This window comes from Ricinus communis, chromosome 5 (assembly GCF_019578655.1).
Source record: "Ricinus communis isolate WT05 ecotype wild-type chromosome 5, ASM1957865v1, whole genome shotgun sequence".
In the NCBI taxonomy this organism is placed as follows: domain Eukaryota; kingdom Viridiplantae; phylum Streptophyta; class Magnoliopsida; order Malpighiales; family Euphorbiaceae; genus Ricinus; species Ricinus communis.
The window spans coordinates 4,548,766-4,569,192 of NC_063260.1; the positions used below are offsets into that span (position 1 = coordinate 4,548,766).

Consider the following 20,427-nt stretch of genomic DNA (forward strand, 5'->3'; position numbering starts at 1 on the left):
TACTCATCCCTATATAATGCGCTATCGGAGAAGCGTGTAGAGAGCTAGGAGAAGAAAGGGCGGGAGGGTTTGCTCTTCTAAGTTTTTCCTCATTTCTCTGTAAAACGCCCCCGTTTCGGTTCTCTCCTCTCCTCTTGATGGAAGGTGAGGTGGGACCCAACGCCGACACTTCCCTCGGGCCATCATCTCCGCCGCATGATTCTGATGTGACTCCCGTCGGATCTCCCGATGACACCCTACATGACGACGTTCACGCCCTACCGTCTGATGAGGATCACGGGCACGACCACGAGGAAGATGCTGACGTGGAACACGATCTAGATCAAGATCAGCATTCTGGGCCCGCTGATCGAACCGAGGTCCTCAAGGCCAAGATCGTTAAACAGGCGAGCCCTTTTCTTTTTGTATCATTATTCATTTTTGATTTGAAATTTTGTTTAATGACTTACAAACTGTGTATTGCTTTTCTCAAAGCAAATTCAGCCGTCTAATTTATTTGCGTGTAATGTTTGGTTGCTCGGAATTGCATAGAAGAAGTATATGGGAATGACTTATTTCTAATACATGGTCAATTGATTGAAAATAAAATGCATGCACCCCGCACTTCATGTTAAGCAGAAATTTCTTTGTCACTATCAACTTGCAGCTTCTGAGGTCAAATGTTTCGACATGTATTATTAAGTCACTGGTTGCTGTACTGCAGGTAGAATACTACTTTAGCGATGAAAATTTACCCACTGATAAGCATATGATAGGTTTAATCAAGAAGAACAAGGAAGGTTTTGGTATGTACCTCATCCTTCGCCCTGATTTTCTCTGTCTTTGTCTATATTGAGTTCATGTAAATGTGCTGAGTTTTCAGGAGTATAAAGTTTTATGTGGATACATATCTTTGCATTAACAATGGATTTTAGACGCCGATGCTAGCACCCACTTAAATAGAAGAAGAAATTGGAAATTCAGCTTTCTAAAATCATGTCTTTGTGTTTATAGTTTATGTAGAAATTCCTCCTATTTGTATGGCTGTGGATCATTGATCAATAAATCTAGAGAGATTTTGAATGGCACAATGTCTCTCCTTTCTGTTGGGTGGTTTTATGTTCTCCCACAGTTCTCTTTTACTTTCAACTGAGGAGACAAATAAACTGGAAATAACTTGATAATTTAAGTCATCATGCAAATTTGTTTTAAATTGTATAAGAGCTGCAGTAGAAATTGCTGTAAATTAATGCATTCAGACTGGATTTTAGTCATTTACTTGAAAGAAATCATTCATATGGTGTTAAGCTATTTTTTGTGCTTGGTGAAGGATTGTGGGGAATGAACTTTATAGCCTGATAACTGATAGAACATCTTTTGTAATTTACTTTTTTCACAAGCAACCTTCTATTTTTGCCAAATCTATCATTTTAGTTGACCTTAAGATTCCCTGGTAATCTTTTTGTTACAAAGTATATAATTTGACTAGTTAAGAGGGTTTTAAGATTTTAATTTAAAATAATAATTCTAAAATATGCATGCTTGATAAACTACAATCCAGATGTTTCTTGCATGCATTGGGACCACCAATGGCTGTTCTGATTGGCCCTTATTATAGCATATCACGTGGAAGACTTGAAAAGATGGTAGAGGCTTTTCCCATTTGATTGTGTTGCTTTGCATCTTCTGATTGTACACTAAATCTTTTTGATATTTTTCTCTTAGAAAGTGGACCTCTTTTTTTTTTCTTATAAGTAAAACGGAGGGTATCATAAACAATTTGACTGCTCTGAAAATCACTCTTTTATCACCATTGGGAAGTCAAGAATAGAGATATTGAAAATGATGAAATGAAACAGGTACTTCTGACAAGTTGCCTGCCCTGGATGTTTTCCTGGTGCAGCCAATCTAAGTTGTGCCGTACTCCTGGGGTTGCTCTGAATGACTTCACAACAATCTCTTATCTGATTTTATTCTCTATTCATCAATATAACTAATGGTGTTCTTTAGCTTATGTCTTTTGCTTTTGAGAGTGAAGATTTGACCTCTGTTTTCAAGTACTTGTTACTTTTTATGATACTAAATATTTACATGTGCTTTTTTTATACCGACAGAAATGTTTTTATGAACTAGTAAAAAAAAAGGATCTTGTTCACGTTTTACATGGATTTTTCTAGCTTCTATAAGGTCAAATTTCTTCCATTCTCCGAATAACATGTTATGGATTTATTAATTGGATAGCTGATATAAGTTTTTGCAGACAATGATTATTTTGTTACAATATTGGTGTTACTCTCTTTGGCTATTGTGCATTATCTTTTTATGACTCATGCTCTGGGTCCCAAGCGGATCTTTGCTCTATCTTTTTATATGGATTGCTTATACTTATGAGTTCATGTTATGTTCTTTATTTCTTTTGCAGTTCCCATCACAATCTTTGCTTCCTTTAGGAAAATGAAGAAGCTCACCCGAGACCATTCAGTTATTGTTGCTGCACTCAGGGAGTCTTCCTTTCTGGTAACTAGTTTTATCATCTTCTATGATGGTCATGGAAACTAGAGTTTTCACATGATTACTGTGTTTTCACTTGTACTCTATAAATACCTGTTTGGGACTGCTGTTAGATGTAAAAAAAAAAAGCAGGGTTATGATTCTTTTTGATTTAATGTATTAATTTTTAAATTTTTTTCATAAATTGCTTTTGGAAAGAGCATCTGTTCACCTGCTTCTCTCCAAAAGCAGTTCTCAAACCTCAAAAAAGCAAAAAAAAAAAGAAAGTAATAAAAATTTTGAAAGCACTTTTTCCAAAAAAATCCTAAACCGAGGAAGAAAAAAGTTTGGAATTCATTGATTTGCTTTCAATCTACTACAGGTTGTGAGCTCAGATGGAAAGAAAGTGAAGCGCCTGCACCCTTTTCCAGTTGCTGCTATTAAGGACCCAAAGGTATTTTTGGAACTTGCTTTTTACCCCTCTTATTATTGATATGTTATATGCATAAACTTTGGGACATCTTGTGGACCCTAGTTATGCACTGTTCTAGTAGAGAATCTTCCGGAGGATCACTCAGTAGAGAACATCCGGCGAATATTTGGTGAAGCTGGGAAGTATGCATTTTATTCCTTTCTTCTTCTTCTTGTTCTTCCATTATAAATTTACAGTCCTTGTTAGATTGTATTATGCTTACCATATCTTACTACACATCAGGATAAAGCACATCTCAATTCGTGATCCACATGCTATGGAAGAGTCAAAAAAAGGTAGCAAAGCTGATATTCTGATTAGCAGCAAGGTATAGAACTCTTTCAAGTTCCAAAATTTTCATTCCTCTTACATTGATCGTTCAATCAAGAGGGATTGACCTATTTGGGACGTTTTATTACCCTGAATATGTGTTTATTTATTTATTTATCTATTTGGGGTGGGTGGTGGGTGTTGTGACGTTATGTAGCAGGCATTGCTCAAAGAAAAAACCTACTAATGCAGTATTCTAATATATTATGTAGTTGCATGCTCTAGTGGAGTATGACAGTGTCGAGGCTGCAGAAAAAGCTGTGAGTATCAATTCTTGTGTTGAAAACTAATTTCATTTAGTTTATAATGCATGCTTATGTAAAGTTGTCTCTTTTTTGGTAATTGAATCAGGTGGCTGCATTAAACAATGAACAGGACTGGAGAAATGGTTTGCGGGTCAAGCTTCTCAAGCAAACAGTAAGGATTATGTCTGCCTTCTACACCTCTCACAGTAATGGGTTTGATATTAATTTTCTGGCTATAGGGCAAATATGGACAGAGGAAACAACCCTGGAGAGATGTTGATGCTGAAAAGCATAACAATGGACGAGCATCTCATCAGACGGGGGATGAAGAAAATCATCACCCAAGTGAGCACCATGATGATACACCTGATGAAGAGGTAACTGTTGCTCAACTCCTTTTAAGCCGTCATTTATGTTATCTATGGTATCCCTTGATGACATAATTGTATTAGTTCATTTGTATTGTTAGTTGAGCTAAGCTTTTAACAGGAGATAATTTTCCTTTTCTGAGAGTTATATAGGTTTTTTAATTGGGTGAAAATTGTAAAGGGATAATACATCCTTTTGAGATAAATTTGGTCGCACTGGATGCGGCTTTTGCTCATTGACTGGATTCTGGTTAAAATTATTCTGAATAGTGGTATTATATAATAATTGGCTATCTAATTTGTGAATCCATCCATCTAATTCATTTCAGGATGGAGAGTACATATCGAAGGAGAAACCTGGGCAGCGAGCTCGAAACCGAGGAAGGCAAAGGAGGAACAAATATCGGGCTACAAACGGGCTTGGTATTTTGATATGCTGGTTTTGCTTTTGATATCTGTGTGTTGTATATTTGCAAAGTCTCAATATTGCTGTGTTTCCCTTTCCTAGGTCATGGTTCTACATCATGCGCCCATCACATTGAGCCCTCAAAGCCGCCTCCTGGCCCTAAAATGCCTGATGGAACTAGAGGATTTACAATGGGAAGAGGCAGGCGTCCTGTACCCGATCAAAATCAACAAGCAGTATAACTCGTTACATATGTAATATTATGTGTATGTTGCCGTATGATTTATAGCGACAAGTGGCGAGTTAATGTGTTTATGGTAATTTTATAAAGCAGTGTGGAGTGGAAGATGAAAGTGGGTGTTTGTACTACTGAATTGCTTTTTACATGTATTGGTGTCGTTCTGGAAATGAACTCCCAACAAAACTGTAGTACAGTACAGGGCTCTTGTTTTTGTATTTGCCTGTATCATCTTGTAGAAATACACCCTACCTGCTTGCCAGTTATTCTTAATTTTTATTTTTTCTTTTCCATTTTGAGCCATCATAAGGCATTTGTGAAGGGAGAAAGTTTCCAGGCAGATTCCATCTATACCATTTTTCATGCAGAGACATATACTTAGTATAAACATTCTATTACTATTAGCAGACTAACCAGAGCCATAATTATAACTAACTAAGTTTTTTCCATTTTTTCATTTACTCATCTTTTTATTTCACTGCACAAGGTATCTTTTTTCACTTTCTATCTTTTCCTTCCATTTTCTCCTATAAACTTCCATTTTTACTTCTTTTACTCCCATTGTTTTTCTCTTTCAACCGGAAGAGCAAGAGGTAAAGCTATCAAATTTAAAGCTGAAAATTAAAAAAAAAAAAAATTCATATAAAAAATGCACAAACATTAAATTGTAAAAAGAGAGAAAAATCATTTTGCCCGTCAGTAACCCGTTAACCGGCTAATTATACCAGTTCATACAGTCATACTCGGTGGCCAAAACGAAACCAGAAAATTAGGTCCAAAGGGTTTAAGGAAAAAGGGTTAAAACCCAGAAAACCCACCGTTTCTTTAATTCTCCTCTGTCTCTCCGACTTACATTTGATTTGAAATATATTATTGTTTATTATTATTATTTTTATTATGTATAATCTGCGACGAGTAACAGCAAGTTTCCTAAAAAGGATTCCCCTTTCTTCTCATATCTTCAATCCTTCCTCTAGACTATACACCAATGCGTTGATCAATTCACTCTCGAGTAATTATCTTTCTAATAGTTTTTTTTCTTACATCATTGTTTAATTTTATCCAGTGATTCTCATTTTTCTTAATCTCAGCTAATAGAAGGATATTATTTTCGTATAAATATGGTAATTATGGAGATTCTAGTTCGAGGATGAATTATAAAGATGGTTATATATGGAGTATCATAGCTGGACAAGCTGGTACGGTAATTTTATTAAATATTATGTCATTTATTTGAGTTGTTCTGTACTTGCAATTTTTATTTTCTTTTTTTAATTCATTTCTTGAGTTGTTTACTTCTTAAACATCTTGTTTAAAAAATTCTAGTATATGTAAGAAAGAATTCAGTTTGAATTGAATTCAGCTCAGTAGATTCTCATGTTTGGAAACCTTACAGTTGCTAGAATTCAACTCTAATGCATTTTAAAAGAAATGAAATCATGCTAATAGTGACATGATTTTGCGAGAATTCATTCCAATTGAGCTCTTGCAAATGTTGACGTTTCTGTGTATTTTTATTGCTTTCATTTGGCTGATCCTAGAATCTTAACTTATCTTTAGTCCGCAGGAAACTTTGATTTCCTGGATTAATGGTGTAGTGCTTTTGAGAGGAAAACTTGTAGCTTCGATTATTGTTAAGGTCATGAGTGCCTAAATTTATCTACTGTTTGAGCCTTTTCTTTTCTGCTACTTCTGCAGTTTATTACCACTTGAGTGCATTCTTTACCATATTACTCGCCACAATTTATACACAAAATAGTATACATGACTTCATATTGGTTCTAAGATGGGTTTTTGCTTTAACTCCTGGTAAGGATGAGTTGATCTAATACAATAGAAGATAATATTGCATTACTGCAATTACTTGACGGAGATGAATAAAGATTTTCAGTCTCTTGTGTCGGATGCATCATTTTAATACTAATATTGTGGCAACAATGACTAATATGTTCAGATGTTATTCATGATTTACTTTTTAAATAAAATGGGTGACTTCTGATATGCAGGAGAAAATCAGCATTAAAGTATTCTTTATTTTCCTCCCACTAATCTGACTTCTGATCCTCATCATGTGACTTTTGGATATATGCTTGTTCTCCTGAAATTTCATATGATCTTGAGAAAGGGAATATGTGTCACTTATGCAGCTGTTAGTTTCATTGGGATCATAATTCTTAATTGATTGGGTACTATGAACATCTTTTGGCGCTTGTATTACCAGTGAACTGATGTCAGCTTTTGGCATTGTTGCTGATATTTTACAGCAATCATTCTTGGGATAAATGCCAATCCTGTCTTAGCAAACGCATCAAATGAAAGTAATTCTGAAACTGAATCAGAGGGGGCTAATGTAATTGGATTACGCAAAATTGAGGATGGTTCTGTAATATCCAATATACATACTTCTAAATGGAGAATATTTACCGATAATGGCAGGGCATACTTCCTCCAGGCAAGCATATCTGTCCCTGTGCCTCATTGTGTTCTCACTTTCAATTATTTATTTATTTTAATTTTATATTAAAATCTATATTTACTCAACATTTGGTCACTGTTTTTATATAGGGTAAATTGGATGAAGCTGAAAAGTTCTTCCTTTCTGCTCTAGAAGAAGCTAAGAAAGGTTTTGGGAATCGAGAGCCCCATGTTGCTTCTGCTTGCAACAATTTGGTGGGTCTCCCTAAAAAATTTATGGATGGTTTTAAATGCGCTTGTCCTTTTCTTGGTTCTAGTCTAGATTTAGTAATAATACTCTTTTGGTGATGCAACTGTTCTGTTTTGGTTCAAAATTGTCCATCGCTGTAATTCATTTCAAACCAATTTGTATAAGATTAAGAATGAAATGCAAGGTTCAAACTGTGAAGCTATTGCATTTTTGTCCAAGGTTTCTCCTATTTACTTTTATATGTTTAAAGGAATCCTTTTTTATTTAACTAAAGCACTGGCTTTATTTTATTATTATTTTTTCAAAAGAGACCAAGTTTTATTCTTTTGACATCCCTTGAAATTCTCAGGCATTTTAAATAAGCTATTACTAGAGAATCCAATTGATGAGAATCTTCATCATTCAAAATATCTCAGGAATTGCTGAAAATTAGCTAAGTTGAAAAGTGTAAGAAGGGGTTGGCGGAACCGTGGGGTTGGTTTAGGGGCTTTACCATCCGTTTCACCCTAAAGGCTTATCCTAGAGTTGAAGTAAATCACTTCTAACAAAGTGTGAAGTCTTGTCAAACTGTTTTCTAGAAAGCATCTAAAATGTATTGTCAAACTTGCTCAAATGAGAAGTAATAGTTTCGTCTTGCTATTTTGTCCAGGCAGAGCTATATAGAGTCAAGAAGGCATTTGATAAAGCAGAACCTTTGTATTTGGAGGCTGTAAACATACTGGAGGAATCATTTGGTCCAGATGATATACGGTAAAGCATTATTAATCGAATTGGGGAAAAGTCCTTAATGTCAGCTTGAGTTCTCATAGTTATCAAGTCTCTTTGAATGTAGGTTTCATTTTTCTCAAATATGCCATATGATTGATAATGATGTTTTCTTTTACCTAAGTTTGTAGAGTAATGATAGTTATTTAAGTATTGGTCAACTTGGTAAGGAATATGCATCCATTGGACTTGAAAAGTGGAACTGCAAACTTCAAAATAAATGGTCAGGGATGTTTGCTTTACACATAGGTGATAAAGTTGAAAAGTATAGTGTTGCCAGTGACTATTGGTGTGCACAAGAAAGGGTGATTATGCTCTGACCTCTGGAGTAATCTTGTGAAGGTCTGAGAGGGTCAGATTTAAACAGCATTTCTTTTCCTTTGTTATATTTGAGCAACAGGGTTCACTTTTGGAAAGTTCTATTTGGTGGAGATATACTGCTCAAACTACAGTTCATGTGACTTGGGAGCATATCAAGGGGCATAATCGTTTTTCGAGTATCATTTCATGATTGGGAGATGGATTTGAGTGTGAGAATTTCATTTTATAAATGAGGAAAGGAAAAATATGGAAAGTAGCTGGGTTTTACCTGTGGATACATGTAATATTCTTAACTGATTTATGTTTGTAGGGTAACAAAACAATGATATTACGTAGTGGGTTGCAAATTTTTCTTGTTGTACTGGTATTCGAAATTCTGGATAGAAAAATTCCTAATAACTAGCAAAAGCTCAACTTTAACTTAAGAAATTAATTAGAATTAGAAATTCTTACAAGACTCGTAGACTTAATTTGCAAAAATAGCCTTAAATTGCAGGATGCAGAAATAACTGTTCTCCCCTAGTAAGTGAACAAACACAACTCATAAATTACATTCATAATTCCTTTTTGCTTTTTTGGTGGCTTCTTTTTATTCTTCTTTGGCACCTACAGGCTACAGTAGAGTAAAGGTAATCAACCCCAAAATCCCTAATTAATTTTCTTTTATTTATTTCTTACACTGTTTATTAAGTGACCTATCAAATGATGCCACAAATTCTTGTTTGAATGTTGCATGAGAATCCCACACAAGATGGCCCCAAATTTGCCATATTTGAAATTAGATGAAAATCACTAGCAGTGTTCTTTCCCATGGCTCCATGTCTATTTTGCTTTCAGGCTTCAAGCATTTCTGGTTTAATGGAAATCATCTTTTGAGCTACATGCAGATAATTATGGTCTATTTTCATCATTGTTACTCATGCAAGTAATCCTCTTATATCACAGCGTGGGGGCTGCCTTTCACAATCTTGGACAGTTTTATCTTATGCAGCGCAAACTAGAAGAAGCTCGTAATTGCTACGAGGTAATTCTGTTATCAGTATATCTCTTGCCCATCATGGATCAGAGCCAAATTCAGAATTTAAGCTTTATATGTTTCTGCATATTTTATTTTTCCTCATCTTTCTGTTTTCAGTTGCATCAAGATATGAATGCAGTGTCATTGAAAGCTTTTCTTTGCCATGGAATTCATTTTTAACTCTTAAAGATTTTTTAATATAGTTTTAGTTTCCTGTGAATAGCTCATACTCTTAGAGATGAAAATTATCCATAGCTCATTGTAAATTCATATACAGAGTTGTTATGGGTGTTATTTAGTTCTTATTTCATTTTCTTAAACTCTTGTTCTCCTTTTTAGTATCCCATTCTTATCATCCACTAATGCTACCAGGTTTTAGACACCAGGACTGTTGTACCAATATTCTTAAACCCTAGGAATGTCAGCTGTAATAATAGTACCTGTTGTTTTATCTTGATTAAACATAAAAACTTCTACTTTTTCTCGGGCTGTGTTTTAGTTTGTTTCCATTGATCGAATACTTTCTGGTACACTGTCTAATTGCATTTTAAAATGTTAAGTTATGCAGTAGAACAATGACATTCTGGATATCTATATATGTGCTATCAATGTTTCTATTAATTTCTATTCTTGCATTTATATGCAACCAATTGTATTTCTATGGCCAAGGCAGTATTGTTTTCAGTCTGTGACTAAACCAGGACAGAACAAGTCTATGACTAATTTCTTCTCTAGTATGTACTGACAAGTTATGCTGATCTGGTTCTTCTTCCCGTCGATTTTCTTTGGGCAGCGTGCTTTAAAGGTACGAACAAATGCTATATAAATTTTGTGTAGATAGCCACTCTGAGATTGTGATTTCTTGTTTGTTTTCTGCTCAAATTGACTTTGCTGCTCAGATTCTTAACTTGAAATTTAAAGTTCTAAGTTGTAACACTAAATAATCTTTCAGATAAAGAGGCATGTTCTGGGACATGATCATACTGATTATGCAGATACAATGTATCATCTTGGAACGGTAAAGTTCTCTCTCTCTCTTTTTGCTACCATAATTGCTTCTGTTTTCTATTAAGGTTCATTTTCTATCTTCATTCTCATAGTATTTTGCAGTATAGTAAGACAATCTAAAAGAAAGTAAAAGAGAGAGTGACATACTTACCATGAAGATGTAATTTGAGATGCACTTTTCAAAATATGGTTAAGTTCAAATTTTTTTCTTTCTCATTGCTAAGTATTTATAGATTTTGGACTAACAATTCAATTAAGTCTTTACTTTTAAACTCCCATTTTCAAATGTACCCTTAAGTAACTTTAGATGATATTTTAAGTACTTGTTTTAGTTTCGACGATAATTCTGGTTCAAGTATTGCTACTTATCCTGTCTGTTTTCTGTTGCCTAGACCCATCTGTTGTGGTATGCTGCTAGCTGTTTGTTGTTTACAGCTCGACTTTAAGATTCATTGGTCAGAGAGTTTAGGACAAGTTACGCACATCAGGAAGAGTGACATATCCTTTTAGTTCAAATTAAAGTTAATAACTTGTATGCCTGTAGTCTGTAGAGGTGCATTATGTGTGACAGTATAGTGTATCCATTTATAAATTGTGCAAGCTTGACGTGTTGTAATTTTTACATTCCTTTTACCTAAAAGAAAATTATTCCTTTTTGAATATCTAGTTAATCGCATTCATGGTTTCCTTAATTGATTGAAGTATCAGTAAAAAGAAGAAGTGCCTGGTTTTTAAGGAGCTCAGCAGTGCATATTTTAAATTAAATTCTATGTTTTAATGAAACATGTCTAATTTTAAAGGAAAAAGCACAGAAAATCATGAAAACCATCATATTTGGCATTGTGGTTCCAGTTTTTACTTTGTAGTAGAGAATGCGAGTTTCAATAGGAAAAGAAGGGAAAAATATAATTAAATCGTGATCTGGATGGTCCAAATTGGGCTATAAGGTTCATAATCTAAAAATCTTCAAGGGCAGTATTTATTAATCAAAATTCTTTTGTTTGATCCCCTTCTTTCTATCTGTTTGCTTTCTGTAGTTAGTCAACATAAATATCTATATGATTACCATTAGGTGCTATATCTGCAAGGAAAAGAAAAGGACGCCGAAGACCTTATTCAGGATTCTATTCAAATATTAGAGGTGCATGACTATGTTACTGAAGATTATTGGTGGTTGTGAGTTTTCTTATACTTTGACTTAACGTCACTCGTATGGCTTCCATTTCGCGTTTATTCATATAGGGAGCTGGACAAGGGGAGTCAATTATGTGCATAAGGAGATTGCGATATCTCTCTCAGGTTGTACACTGACATGGTTCATTTTTAACAAGTAGAATATATTCTTCCTGCTTGATGGTTAAAGCTTAATATATTTATTAAAATATATTGATTTATTGTACTTATTAATTAATTAATTAATTATATATATATTAATATTTATATATTATTGATATATTATAGATTTATACTCAAGTTCTATTTATGCTATGTATATGTGTTACTCATGCTAAAGTTTAGTGCCATCGCTTGGTACTACCATCTCTTATATCTGCCTGGCTACTTTGCTTCTCAGTCTTGCTTTTTAGTTGTATGATATTTGAAAAGGGGGCTCATGATTAGCAGATTTTTGTGTTAATTTTGTGGTGGCAAAATTGTTCTTAACTTTGTAAAATGTTGGCCCAGCAACTCCCTTTTTCACTTTTATCTATGTATACTCTTGGAACCAGAGTGGAGTATGAGAAAAGTAGGGAAAATAGAGAAAGGAGGAGAGAGAGAGAGAGAGAGAGAGGATTTTACATGATAAGTAAAAACTAAATTCTGTACTTCTGCATTATGAATAAAGAAATATTGGAACAAAAATGAGATTGAATGTACTGAAAAAAAAATTACTTATAGAAACCAACCTAATACTATATTTGTTTGAACCATGATTTCTTTCCTTTCCCAAGAATTTCTTTGTTTCCTTGTGAATGTTATTAGTAGCATTATCCTACCAAAGAAACTATCATGTGCTTTATCTGTTTCCCTAATTTTGTTGTATTCTTGGTTATTCAGATCTACTTGAAATCCAATAGAGTTGCAGAAGCTGAGAATGTGCAGAGAAAGGTCCTGCATATTATGGAATTATTGAAGGTTTGATCTTGATTTGTATTTTTCTTTTGGCTCTCTATCTCATCTGCAAAATGTTTCAATCTGAGAATTCTGCTGTATTCTATTTTTTCCATGCTGTGTGCACATGGCATGTTCATGCTTTAGAATTAAGAGTCTCACATCTACTGTAGTAACCTTTTTCCGTTACTATGTTTGGTCTAAGATCATTGTTTTTGTCTCTTCATTTTGAGGTCCAATTTCTGTTGCAATTGCTTCCATTAAGCAAATCACTTACTCACCAAAGCATCCCTCCCTTGTACTGGACATGTCTCTGTTTTTCCACTAGCTCACGCAATAGATCCCTTTTTCTTTTTCTCATTTCACTTGGGTGCTCATTTTTCCTTTCTACAAACATTGTTTGAACTCCTTTCATTAGCCCTGGTTCTTTTATGGAGTTTTTGGATGCTTTTTGCCTTTCAGGATTAACTTCTTGGTTCTATCATTACCTAAAGCTTGTGTTTTTCCTCTATTCTCTTGCTTTCATTTCCCTCCTTTTCTTGTGTTCACCCTATCAACATTCTTTTTATATTAATCGTCAAAAGAGAAATACATTAGATTGTGCTTAGAAAGTGTATGATGGCTGTTGGCTTGTTGATGTATCATGTTGGGAAAGAACGTATTATAATTACATGTACTTGTACAGTATAATATTATATCCGAAGTTTGTTAGGGGAATTTTAAGCTTTTAAATGGGATGCCTTTCCTTGCAGCATTCAGATTTATCTGACTGTTGGCTATTATCTAATTATTACCACCATAAGATTTTAGGGCCTCCTCCTTTATAATTATCTATTGCAGTCATCAGTTCTTTACCTTAATAGCTATCTTTTAAGACAGGGATGGAATTCTATGGACACTGTGATTACAGCTGAAAGCTTGGCCCTGACTTTACAGGCAGCTGGGAGCTTAAAAGAAGCACGAGAGCTTCTAGAAAGGTATGTGCTGATAGAGTAGTCATGTAGATTGAAAGAATTTATTGTTTGTAAATTAGTTTTAATTTTTCTTTTATTTTTAGATGTTTGGACGCTCGCAAAACCTTGCTTCCTCAAGATCACATCCAGGTTTACTTTTTGATGCAGTTCAATTCAGAAACTATTTACTGAGAGAAAATCGATAAATGGCTAAATTATTTTATTCCCAATATCTTAAAGATATTTAAATACGATATATAAAACAATTTAAGGTAAGTTGACTATACAAGAATATGGCAGCTAATACATTAATTCCTACATTAAAGGAAATAATACAGCTATATACATGCTAACTGAAAGGAGTTGGTAATTGATATAATTTTAATGATAACTTATGACATGGGGATCTGATTTCCTTCCCCCTTTGCTACTTTAAATTCTATACACTGCTGATTGCTTGCAACGTTGCTAATTGGAGTAAGTTAAGAATCGCCTATCACTTGTATCAAATCAAACTCGTTCTGTCCCCATTGGCAGATTGGTGCTAACATGCTTCACATTGCAAGGGTGGTAATGCTGAATGCAAATCGACTTAGAAAGATTTCTATTTCTGAAGCAATTGCAGAGCTTGATAAGGCAAAAGATCTTCTGTACAATTCAACAAGGTTTGTCTTTTCTTATCCTACGAAAATTAATCGAGGAAGAAAGTATTTTCTTGCATATTGCATTCATCAATCTTCTACATATATATATACAAGTATCAATCCTATACTAGAAATGAGTTCTATTCTAAAGAGGAAGATAGAATCCTAATCAATTCCTATTTTATTTACATTCCTATTATTCTGTAACATTTGCAAAACAAACTCGTAAGTAGAGGAATACGAGTTTTCTTAATTGTCCTTTTATGTCTTTTGAAATTCTTTTCCTTTACCTTTCTTACCATTACTTTGTGGGTTTCCTTTGGTAATTCTATGTTTAATGTGGTTGTCTTTGGTTTAAATGCAATAGAAAATACTATTGTTGAGGACGATATATATTCATATACTTGTTTATTGCAGAGAAAATGAAGCAAAGGAAAGTGGTATGTCACAGAGAAAGTGTGTATCTGAGGGGTATCTAGGTATTAGAATCATTTGATTTGGGACCTTTATGGAGTAAACATTTTTTATCAAGAAGAGAATGAAATTGGTTGGTGGTTGACTGAGGACAATCATATTATATTAATTTTATGCTACTTCTATTAATTTATTCAAAAGAGAACTGTTTGTTGTTTGCTGGCTTTACCTGTGCAAAAAATGGGAATCTGTTGAGTGTTCTCAACTTCTTTGTCAGGATCCAAGACAATGAATAGTAAAATTGACAGAAATTACCAATTACTACAGTAGCCCAGGATCTATGGAAGTTTTAGAAGCTGTCATTTGGAAGTTTGATGAGGTGGAATGAGTCTAAAAAGAGGCTTCAAGTATTTCGTTTGCTACCAATAGTACAGAAGGCTTTCTCCAACCAAGGGAGAATGATGCAGATAAGGAAAACATCAAGAAAAACAAAATTCAAAGAATCAAGAGATTCTGAATTTTGGTCTAATATATGTAATTTCAAAAACCAAAGAGTACTTCTGTAATTTCCAGTTTGCTGGAACAATTATTAAAATTTATTTAGGAGCCTTTGTTTTATTTTAAGTCTGATTTAGTAGTTTTAGTTGCTTTAGTATTTTCTAGTTAGTATTAGTTTGTAATTTTTCTAGTTTAGGATTTCTAATCTAAGTTGTGTTAGGATTAGTTTAGCCTATATATACCTAGGCTTGTAATAGTTGAGTTTTCAAATTTCAGTTTAATTAAAATTGCAGCTATTTTGCTATTTAAAAAATTGTGTGGTTCAATTCTTCCCTAAATGTGATTCCGTAGGAACCTTTTCCTGGGTGTGATTCTCTTAAACCTTCTAAGTATTGACTCCTAGAAGTTTTCTTGTCTTTTTCTTCCTATTTCTCTGTTTCAGATATGAATTTTCTGTCAAATCAGACATGACATTCAATCTTAACCCTTTATTTTTTCTGCAAAATCAACGTAGAACAGGTTTTCTAAATCTGTCCTACATCATTTTAGGGTTGTAATAGCTGAGTTTTTAGAATTCAGTTTAATAAAAATTATAGCTATGTTGCTATTTTGAATTGTGTGATTCAATTCTTCCCTAGGTGTGATTCCAAAGGAACCTTTTCTTGGGTGTGATTCTCCTAAACCTTATAACTATTGACTCTTAGGAGTTTTTCTTGTCTTTTTCTTTTCTATTTCTCTGTTTCAGATCTGGATATCTGTCAAATCAAACCTGAAATTCAATCTTAAACTTTTATTTTTCTGCAAAATCAACATAGGACAGGTTTTCTAAATCTGTCCTTCATCACCACTCTACTGCCGTACCCCTGGCATTAGAATTTTGTATCTCAGTAAAATTAACATTTTTCAAACATCAACAACAACAATTTAATTCCATCAGAATCAATCATATAGATACTATCGTATCATTTATATGAGGTTTCTCGATGATGCCTTAGCGGAGTTAATGAAATGATGGCCCATTTGTGAGGATAGTCTAAAGGAATAAGGTTTTCATTAGAAGAACAGTCCCCCTTTTTAGGTAGAGAATTGTGGAACCCAAAGTAGGATGCCTTCAGATTATTGTTTCATTCATCGCGTATCCTTATTCTTTCATTTTCTTGTTGTATCTTTTTCAATTAGAGATTTCTAGAATCTTAAAGAACCAGTTTTCCTTTAGCAAATTCTTGATTTCATGTGAACATTTTTATGATATATTTGAGTGCTTGTCTCATATAATTGGAAAAAAAAGGTACATTACTTTGCTTTCTGCAATATCTGTCATTAATTTATTGCTTGATGTTTAATCCTTTCAACTTTAATGTTGATTTTATATTTCATACCTTAAAGGAAAAAAATTCAAGGTAGGAGTTAATATAGTTCTCTTTGCGTGATAGGATAGCGAGGCAAGTTTTAAAAAAATTGAGAAACCAGAAAGGCAGCAGGGAAAAGAATGCGGCGTCTGAAGAAACTAGAAGAGAGGGGCATGCAGCATTGATCATACTGGTCGGTTCCTTTCATCGGTGAAGCTTGTGCACTTTTAGTTAACAAATGAGCCCTATGTTAGAAGATCCAGTAATTTCTTCTCTATTTTCGTGAACAATGCTCTTTTTCTAATTAATCTCATTTTCTTCAATTCTAATTTTATGTTGGAAAAGGAAATTTCTGTTCGTTTACATGCCTCATCATTCTTGAGGACCAAAAAATAATGTTAGTTACAGCTCTTACAATGTTGCATCAACTTGATGTATCATGGAAAGTGCAAAGTTGACAGCAAGAGACAATATATGGAAGTTTTGATGAGCTGAAGCTATGGGGCATTCTGGTTTTAGGGAGACTTTTATATGAAAGTTTGGTGTTGTCTCCGGTGTTGTTTACTTCATTTTTATCTTTACAGAAGCTGCTTATAAATTAGGAAACTCTGCCTTTTGCTGCATGCTAAATAACTTAACCATACTAGATTAGCTTAGCTATCAATAAATTCTGTTTTCTGTTGAAATTAAAATGTGTTATGATCTGCTAGTGCACAACATTGAGCCAATAATTTTGGATGTAAAATGTGGTGATCTATTATTTGATATGATATGATGGTTACAATATATGGAAGTGATGGAAATTTTATTGTTGCAGCTGCAATCACTTGATGCCCTTGCGCATGTGGAGATAACAAAAGAAGAGCTGCAGGAGTCGACGGTTAGAATTATGGAAAATGAATACTTATTGCTAATTTTTGAAGTTATATACTTTTTCAGTACATAAGATTTCTCATTGCATTGGTGGAATCAATGAGATACTAAAGCTAGCTTTGTTATTTGAAGAAATTGAAATGTGCATGTTATATGGAGAAATATTTTTATTTGTCAAGTATATGTTTATTGAAAATTGTGCATACTGAAGAGAGCATATGTAGGGATCCACGAGGCATTATGGGAATTCTCTATTAGATTTTTCCTAGAATGATAGTCAGAGCTGAAAATGGCTACTAACAGCATAAGTACTTGTGAGTCTTCTGTTTATCTTTTCCTAAAGACCAATTGCTACCAAAAGCTTTGCCTTTTCTTTTACTTTTTCGTTGGTGCTTCTCTTGTATACCTTCTGTGTATACATCACCATTTTTCCTACAAGGCTGCTGTTCTGCATGATGTGCATCTGTTTGGGCGCCCATACTTCTTAAATATTCCCGGATATATGTTTGATTCTTCTATATATTGCTTAATTTCTTAAGTTTATGTTTCTGATACTTTTAATGAACATCCAGATTGTGTTTGCACCCGATCTCGTCATAAATTATCCTCAAACTTTCAGTTAATGTTTATAACTATAACTTGTAACTGATGCTTATTAACTCTAGAAGCTGAATTTTGAACCTGTAAGGCAATGATACAGTTTCTAATGCTTCCAATTCATAGTTACGGCTTTGTGCTGCTGCTTATTTTTGACTAATAGCTGCTTATCTGTTTGATGACATTATTTATGTTCTTGCATGGTTAATCAGAACGAGCATCCGTCTGCTGTTGAGGCTGAAAGTGCACTTTTCCAATGTATTTCTGCTTACAAACAGGTATTTCCTATGGTACATGGCCTCTTGAAATTTTTTTTTTTTTTAAAAGTTGTCTCTAGGGAAATCTGGTATGCGCTTTTGAAGATTTTGGTCTTATTGCTTGGTTGTTTCCATCTTGCTTGTCGTATGTTTTAGTGCACGGTTATGTGCATATTTATATGAAATTCCTAAGAATAGTCGAGGACTTCTGTAAATTTACAGTGGTATGTACTTCGAATTAGCGTCCCTGGGACCCTTCTGAACTTGTTTATGCAAAACGTTCTTTTAAAATACAAATCTCCGTTCAAGTCCACTGCTCCATAAAAAATTATTTTGGTGCCTGTTTTCATTATCTTCCCACATGCTGACCATTTTTGTTTTCTTCCAATGTGTTCTACAAGTTTCATTTCTTCCTCTCATTCTGCCGTGTTTTCGTCATCGCTCTTTTATCCACTACTTTAGCTACAGTAGCACATGAAAGGGAAAATGGTAATTATCAGCAAGGAAATGATTTAATATAACAAGTCATTATTCTGGCCCTAAACAGAAACAAAATAGAGAAAAGGAATTTTATGTAGCTATTATGACAAGTATGGATGGAGGTTGAGTTGCATATAGAAAAAGAAGATAAGGAATTAATGTCCAAATTAATAAAAAAACTTTGGTCAAATTGAATTTGTGCTTGTAGTAAGTTATGCAAGCAGGGGTGGTAGAGAGTAAAGGTGGAGTTGGTTCAAATGGTATAGCTGCAGATAAAAAGAGGGTTTTATACGCTTGAGCGCAAAAAGAAAAAGAAAATATTAGTAGTTGTACAACGAAATGTGTTGATATGAGTGCAAGAACATCCTTTTGTTTTTGCATCAAGTGAATGCATCTTATATTCATTTTTATGCACAATTAATTTGTTTCATGATTTCCAATTTCGGATTCAATCTAATCATATAATCTGCATGGCAATTTTTATTTATGCAGACCTGTTGAATAAGGAACTTGAGAATCCTATAGGAAAATATTGGATATCCTCTTAATCTATTGTCCAATTTTAGCAACAGCTTAGGTACTAATTTTTATTTATTTTCTTTAAAGTTGAGAATCAAAACAATTTTTGGAAAAATAAAGTTTCCTCAACATTGCATCATTCATCTAGTATCGAACTTTATCTTCCTTGGCAACAGTGAGCATACATTAAGACCTAAAAGCATGAGACTAAGAATAAGTCCAAACTTTTTAGGTTTTTCACTAAGGACACATAATTCCTATGTGCATGTATAATATAATATAACTACTGTATTTTATACATATTTTGATATGATATTGGACAGATTTTTAAAACTAAAATCTGAGGGTGATACTAAGTTCCAAAATATTTTAAAATCCATTTTTTTAGAAATTATAATTTGTAGATAAGTTTTTCGGTTTCGAATTAGCTTCTTTTTTTTCTTCTTTTACTTTTGTTTTTCTTCCTGAATTGATTGCCTGTGTATTGTGTTTCTTCTGTAACTATGGATGTTTTAATTACGACGGACAAAAGATGATTCATTTGACAATCATTGAAACAAAACTTGTCATCTCATTAGAAAGAGTGATCCTTATGGATTTAAACATGATAAATAATTTAGTCTGACATTTCGAGTTTTATGTTTTCAGTTTGAGTCCGAGAGATCTATTTCTGATTCTCCTGAAGTAAAAGCTGAATACCTATCATGTTTGAAGCGTCTTTCTACCTTGATTAGCGACAGTGCCGTCAAAGAGATAAAGCTATCTGGAAAACCCTCCTTGCAAGAGCTGAATGATGAAATCAAGCGTGTCCAAGGCGCAATTTCTCACCATAACAGAAGTAAATTTAGAGGTGGTATGTCTTGATTGTGTATAGTTACGTAATTTTCTTTTTCCTGCGCCAATTTCTGCACTTGGGGTTACATCTCTTGATGAAAATCTTAATTCTATCCATAATAATGGGGTGGGACTTGGCTTAAAAAATTCTGGCTCAGCAGCAACATGAATGCTGCTGACTCTGAGCTTCTATCAGCTCAAATGAGAAAACATTACACTGAACAATTGGATACCTTTTTATTGTTTTTAAGAGATGGAAGCTTTGCACCAAAGACAGTTGCTTTATGGTCGTTGTCTTTCTATCCTTTTTTTTCTTTTTCGTTTTTTCTTGGGCCCCTCTTCCTACCTTTGCAGATTTTCCAGTAAATGAGGGTAGGTTGCATACAACTACTAGCCAAGGAACAGCCCTTTTTTGAGACTTCTGCAGGTGAAGTTAGTGAGAAATGCAATTAAGATATTATTTACTTTTTTTTTTTTTTTTTGGAATTGAAAGTAACTTGGGGTACAATGGTATAATTTATATCTGTGAAACAATAACCCTTAGATTTTAAACTTCTTATCCTGACTATTGAAATATGTTATCTGGTACTTGCTA

The 20,427-nt window shown here is 33.8% G+C and overlaps 2 protein-coding genes across 7 annotated transcripts; both read left to right on the plus strand.

Annotated features, from left to right (window-relative positions):
- The first annotated feature begins 3 nt into the window (after positions 1-3).
- LOC8275739 (la-related protein 6A) lies at positions 4-4,801 on the plus strand. The gene is made up of 11 exons (XM_048374542.1): positions 4-386; positions 704-785; positions 2,402-2,496; positions 2,852-2,923; positions 3,005-3,084; positions 3,185-3,269; positions 3,484-3,531; positions 3,623-3,688; positions 3,756-3,893; positions 4,214-4,307; positions 4,393-4,801. The coding sequence occupies exons 1-11, from the start codon at positions 138-140 to the stop codon at positions 4,530-4,532; spliced, it is 1,149 nt and encodes a 382-aa protein (XP_048230499.1). The 5' UTR covers positions 4-137; the 3' UTR covers positions 4,533-4,801.
- Positions 4,802-5,125: 324 nt separating this feature from the next.
- LOC8275738 (kinesin light chain 3) lies at positions 5,126-20,117 on the plus strand. Of its 6 annotated transcripts, XR_007215976.1 has the most exons (19): positions 5,137-5,540; positions 5,620-5,727; positions 6,793-6,980; positions 7,094-7,198; positions 7,843-7,943; positions 9,225-9,303; positions 10,091-10,102; positions 10,250-10,315; positions 11,378-11,446; positions 11,548-11,604; positions 12,361-12,438; positions 13,294-13,391; positions 13,472-13,517; positions 13,905-14,032; positions 16,357-16,465; positions 17,090-17,152; positions 17,955-18,020; positions 18,972-19,056; positions 19,647-19,783. XR_007215976.1 is itself a non-coding variant. In XM_048374540.1 (18 exons), the coding sequence occupies exons 1-18, from the start codon at positions 5,426-5,428 to the stop codon at positions 19,860-19,862; spliced, it is 1,647 nt and encodes a 548-aa protein (XP_048230497.1). In that variant the 5' UTR covers positions 5,138-5,425; the 3' UTR covers positions 19,863-20,117. The 6 variants fall into 6 exon arrangements, 4 of the variants coding, with proteins under 4 accessions (XP_048230498.1, XP_048230497.1, XP_048230496.1 ...); XM_048374540.1 differs by lacking the exon at positions 18,972-19,056 and having other exon boundaries at positions 5,138-5,540; positions 13,351-13,391; positions 19,647-20,117; XM_048374539.1 differs by lacking the exon at positions 18,972-19,056 and having other exon boundaries at positions 5,141-5,540; positions 5,665-5,727; positions 19,647-20,117.
- The last annotated feature ends 310 nt before the right edge of the window (positions 20,118-20,427 follow it).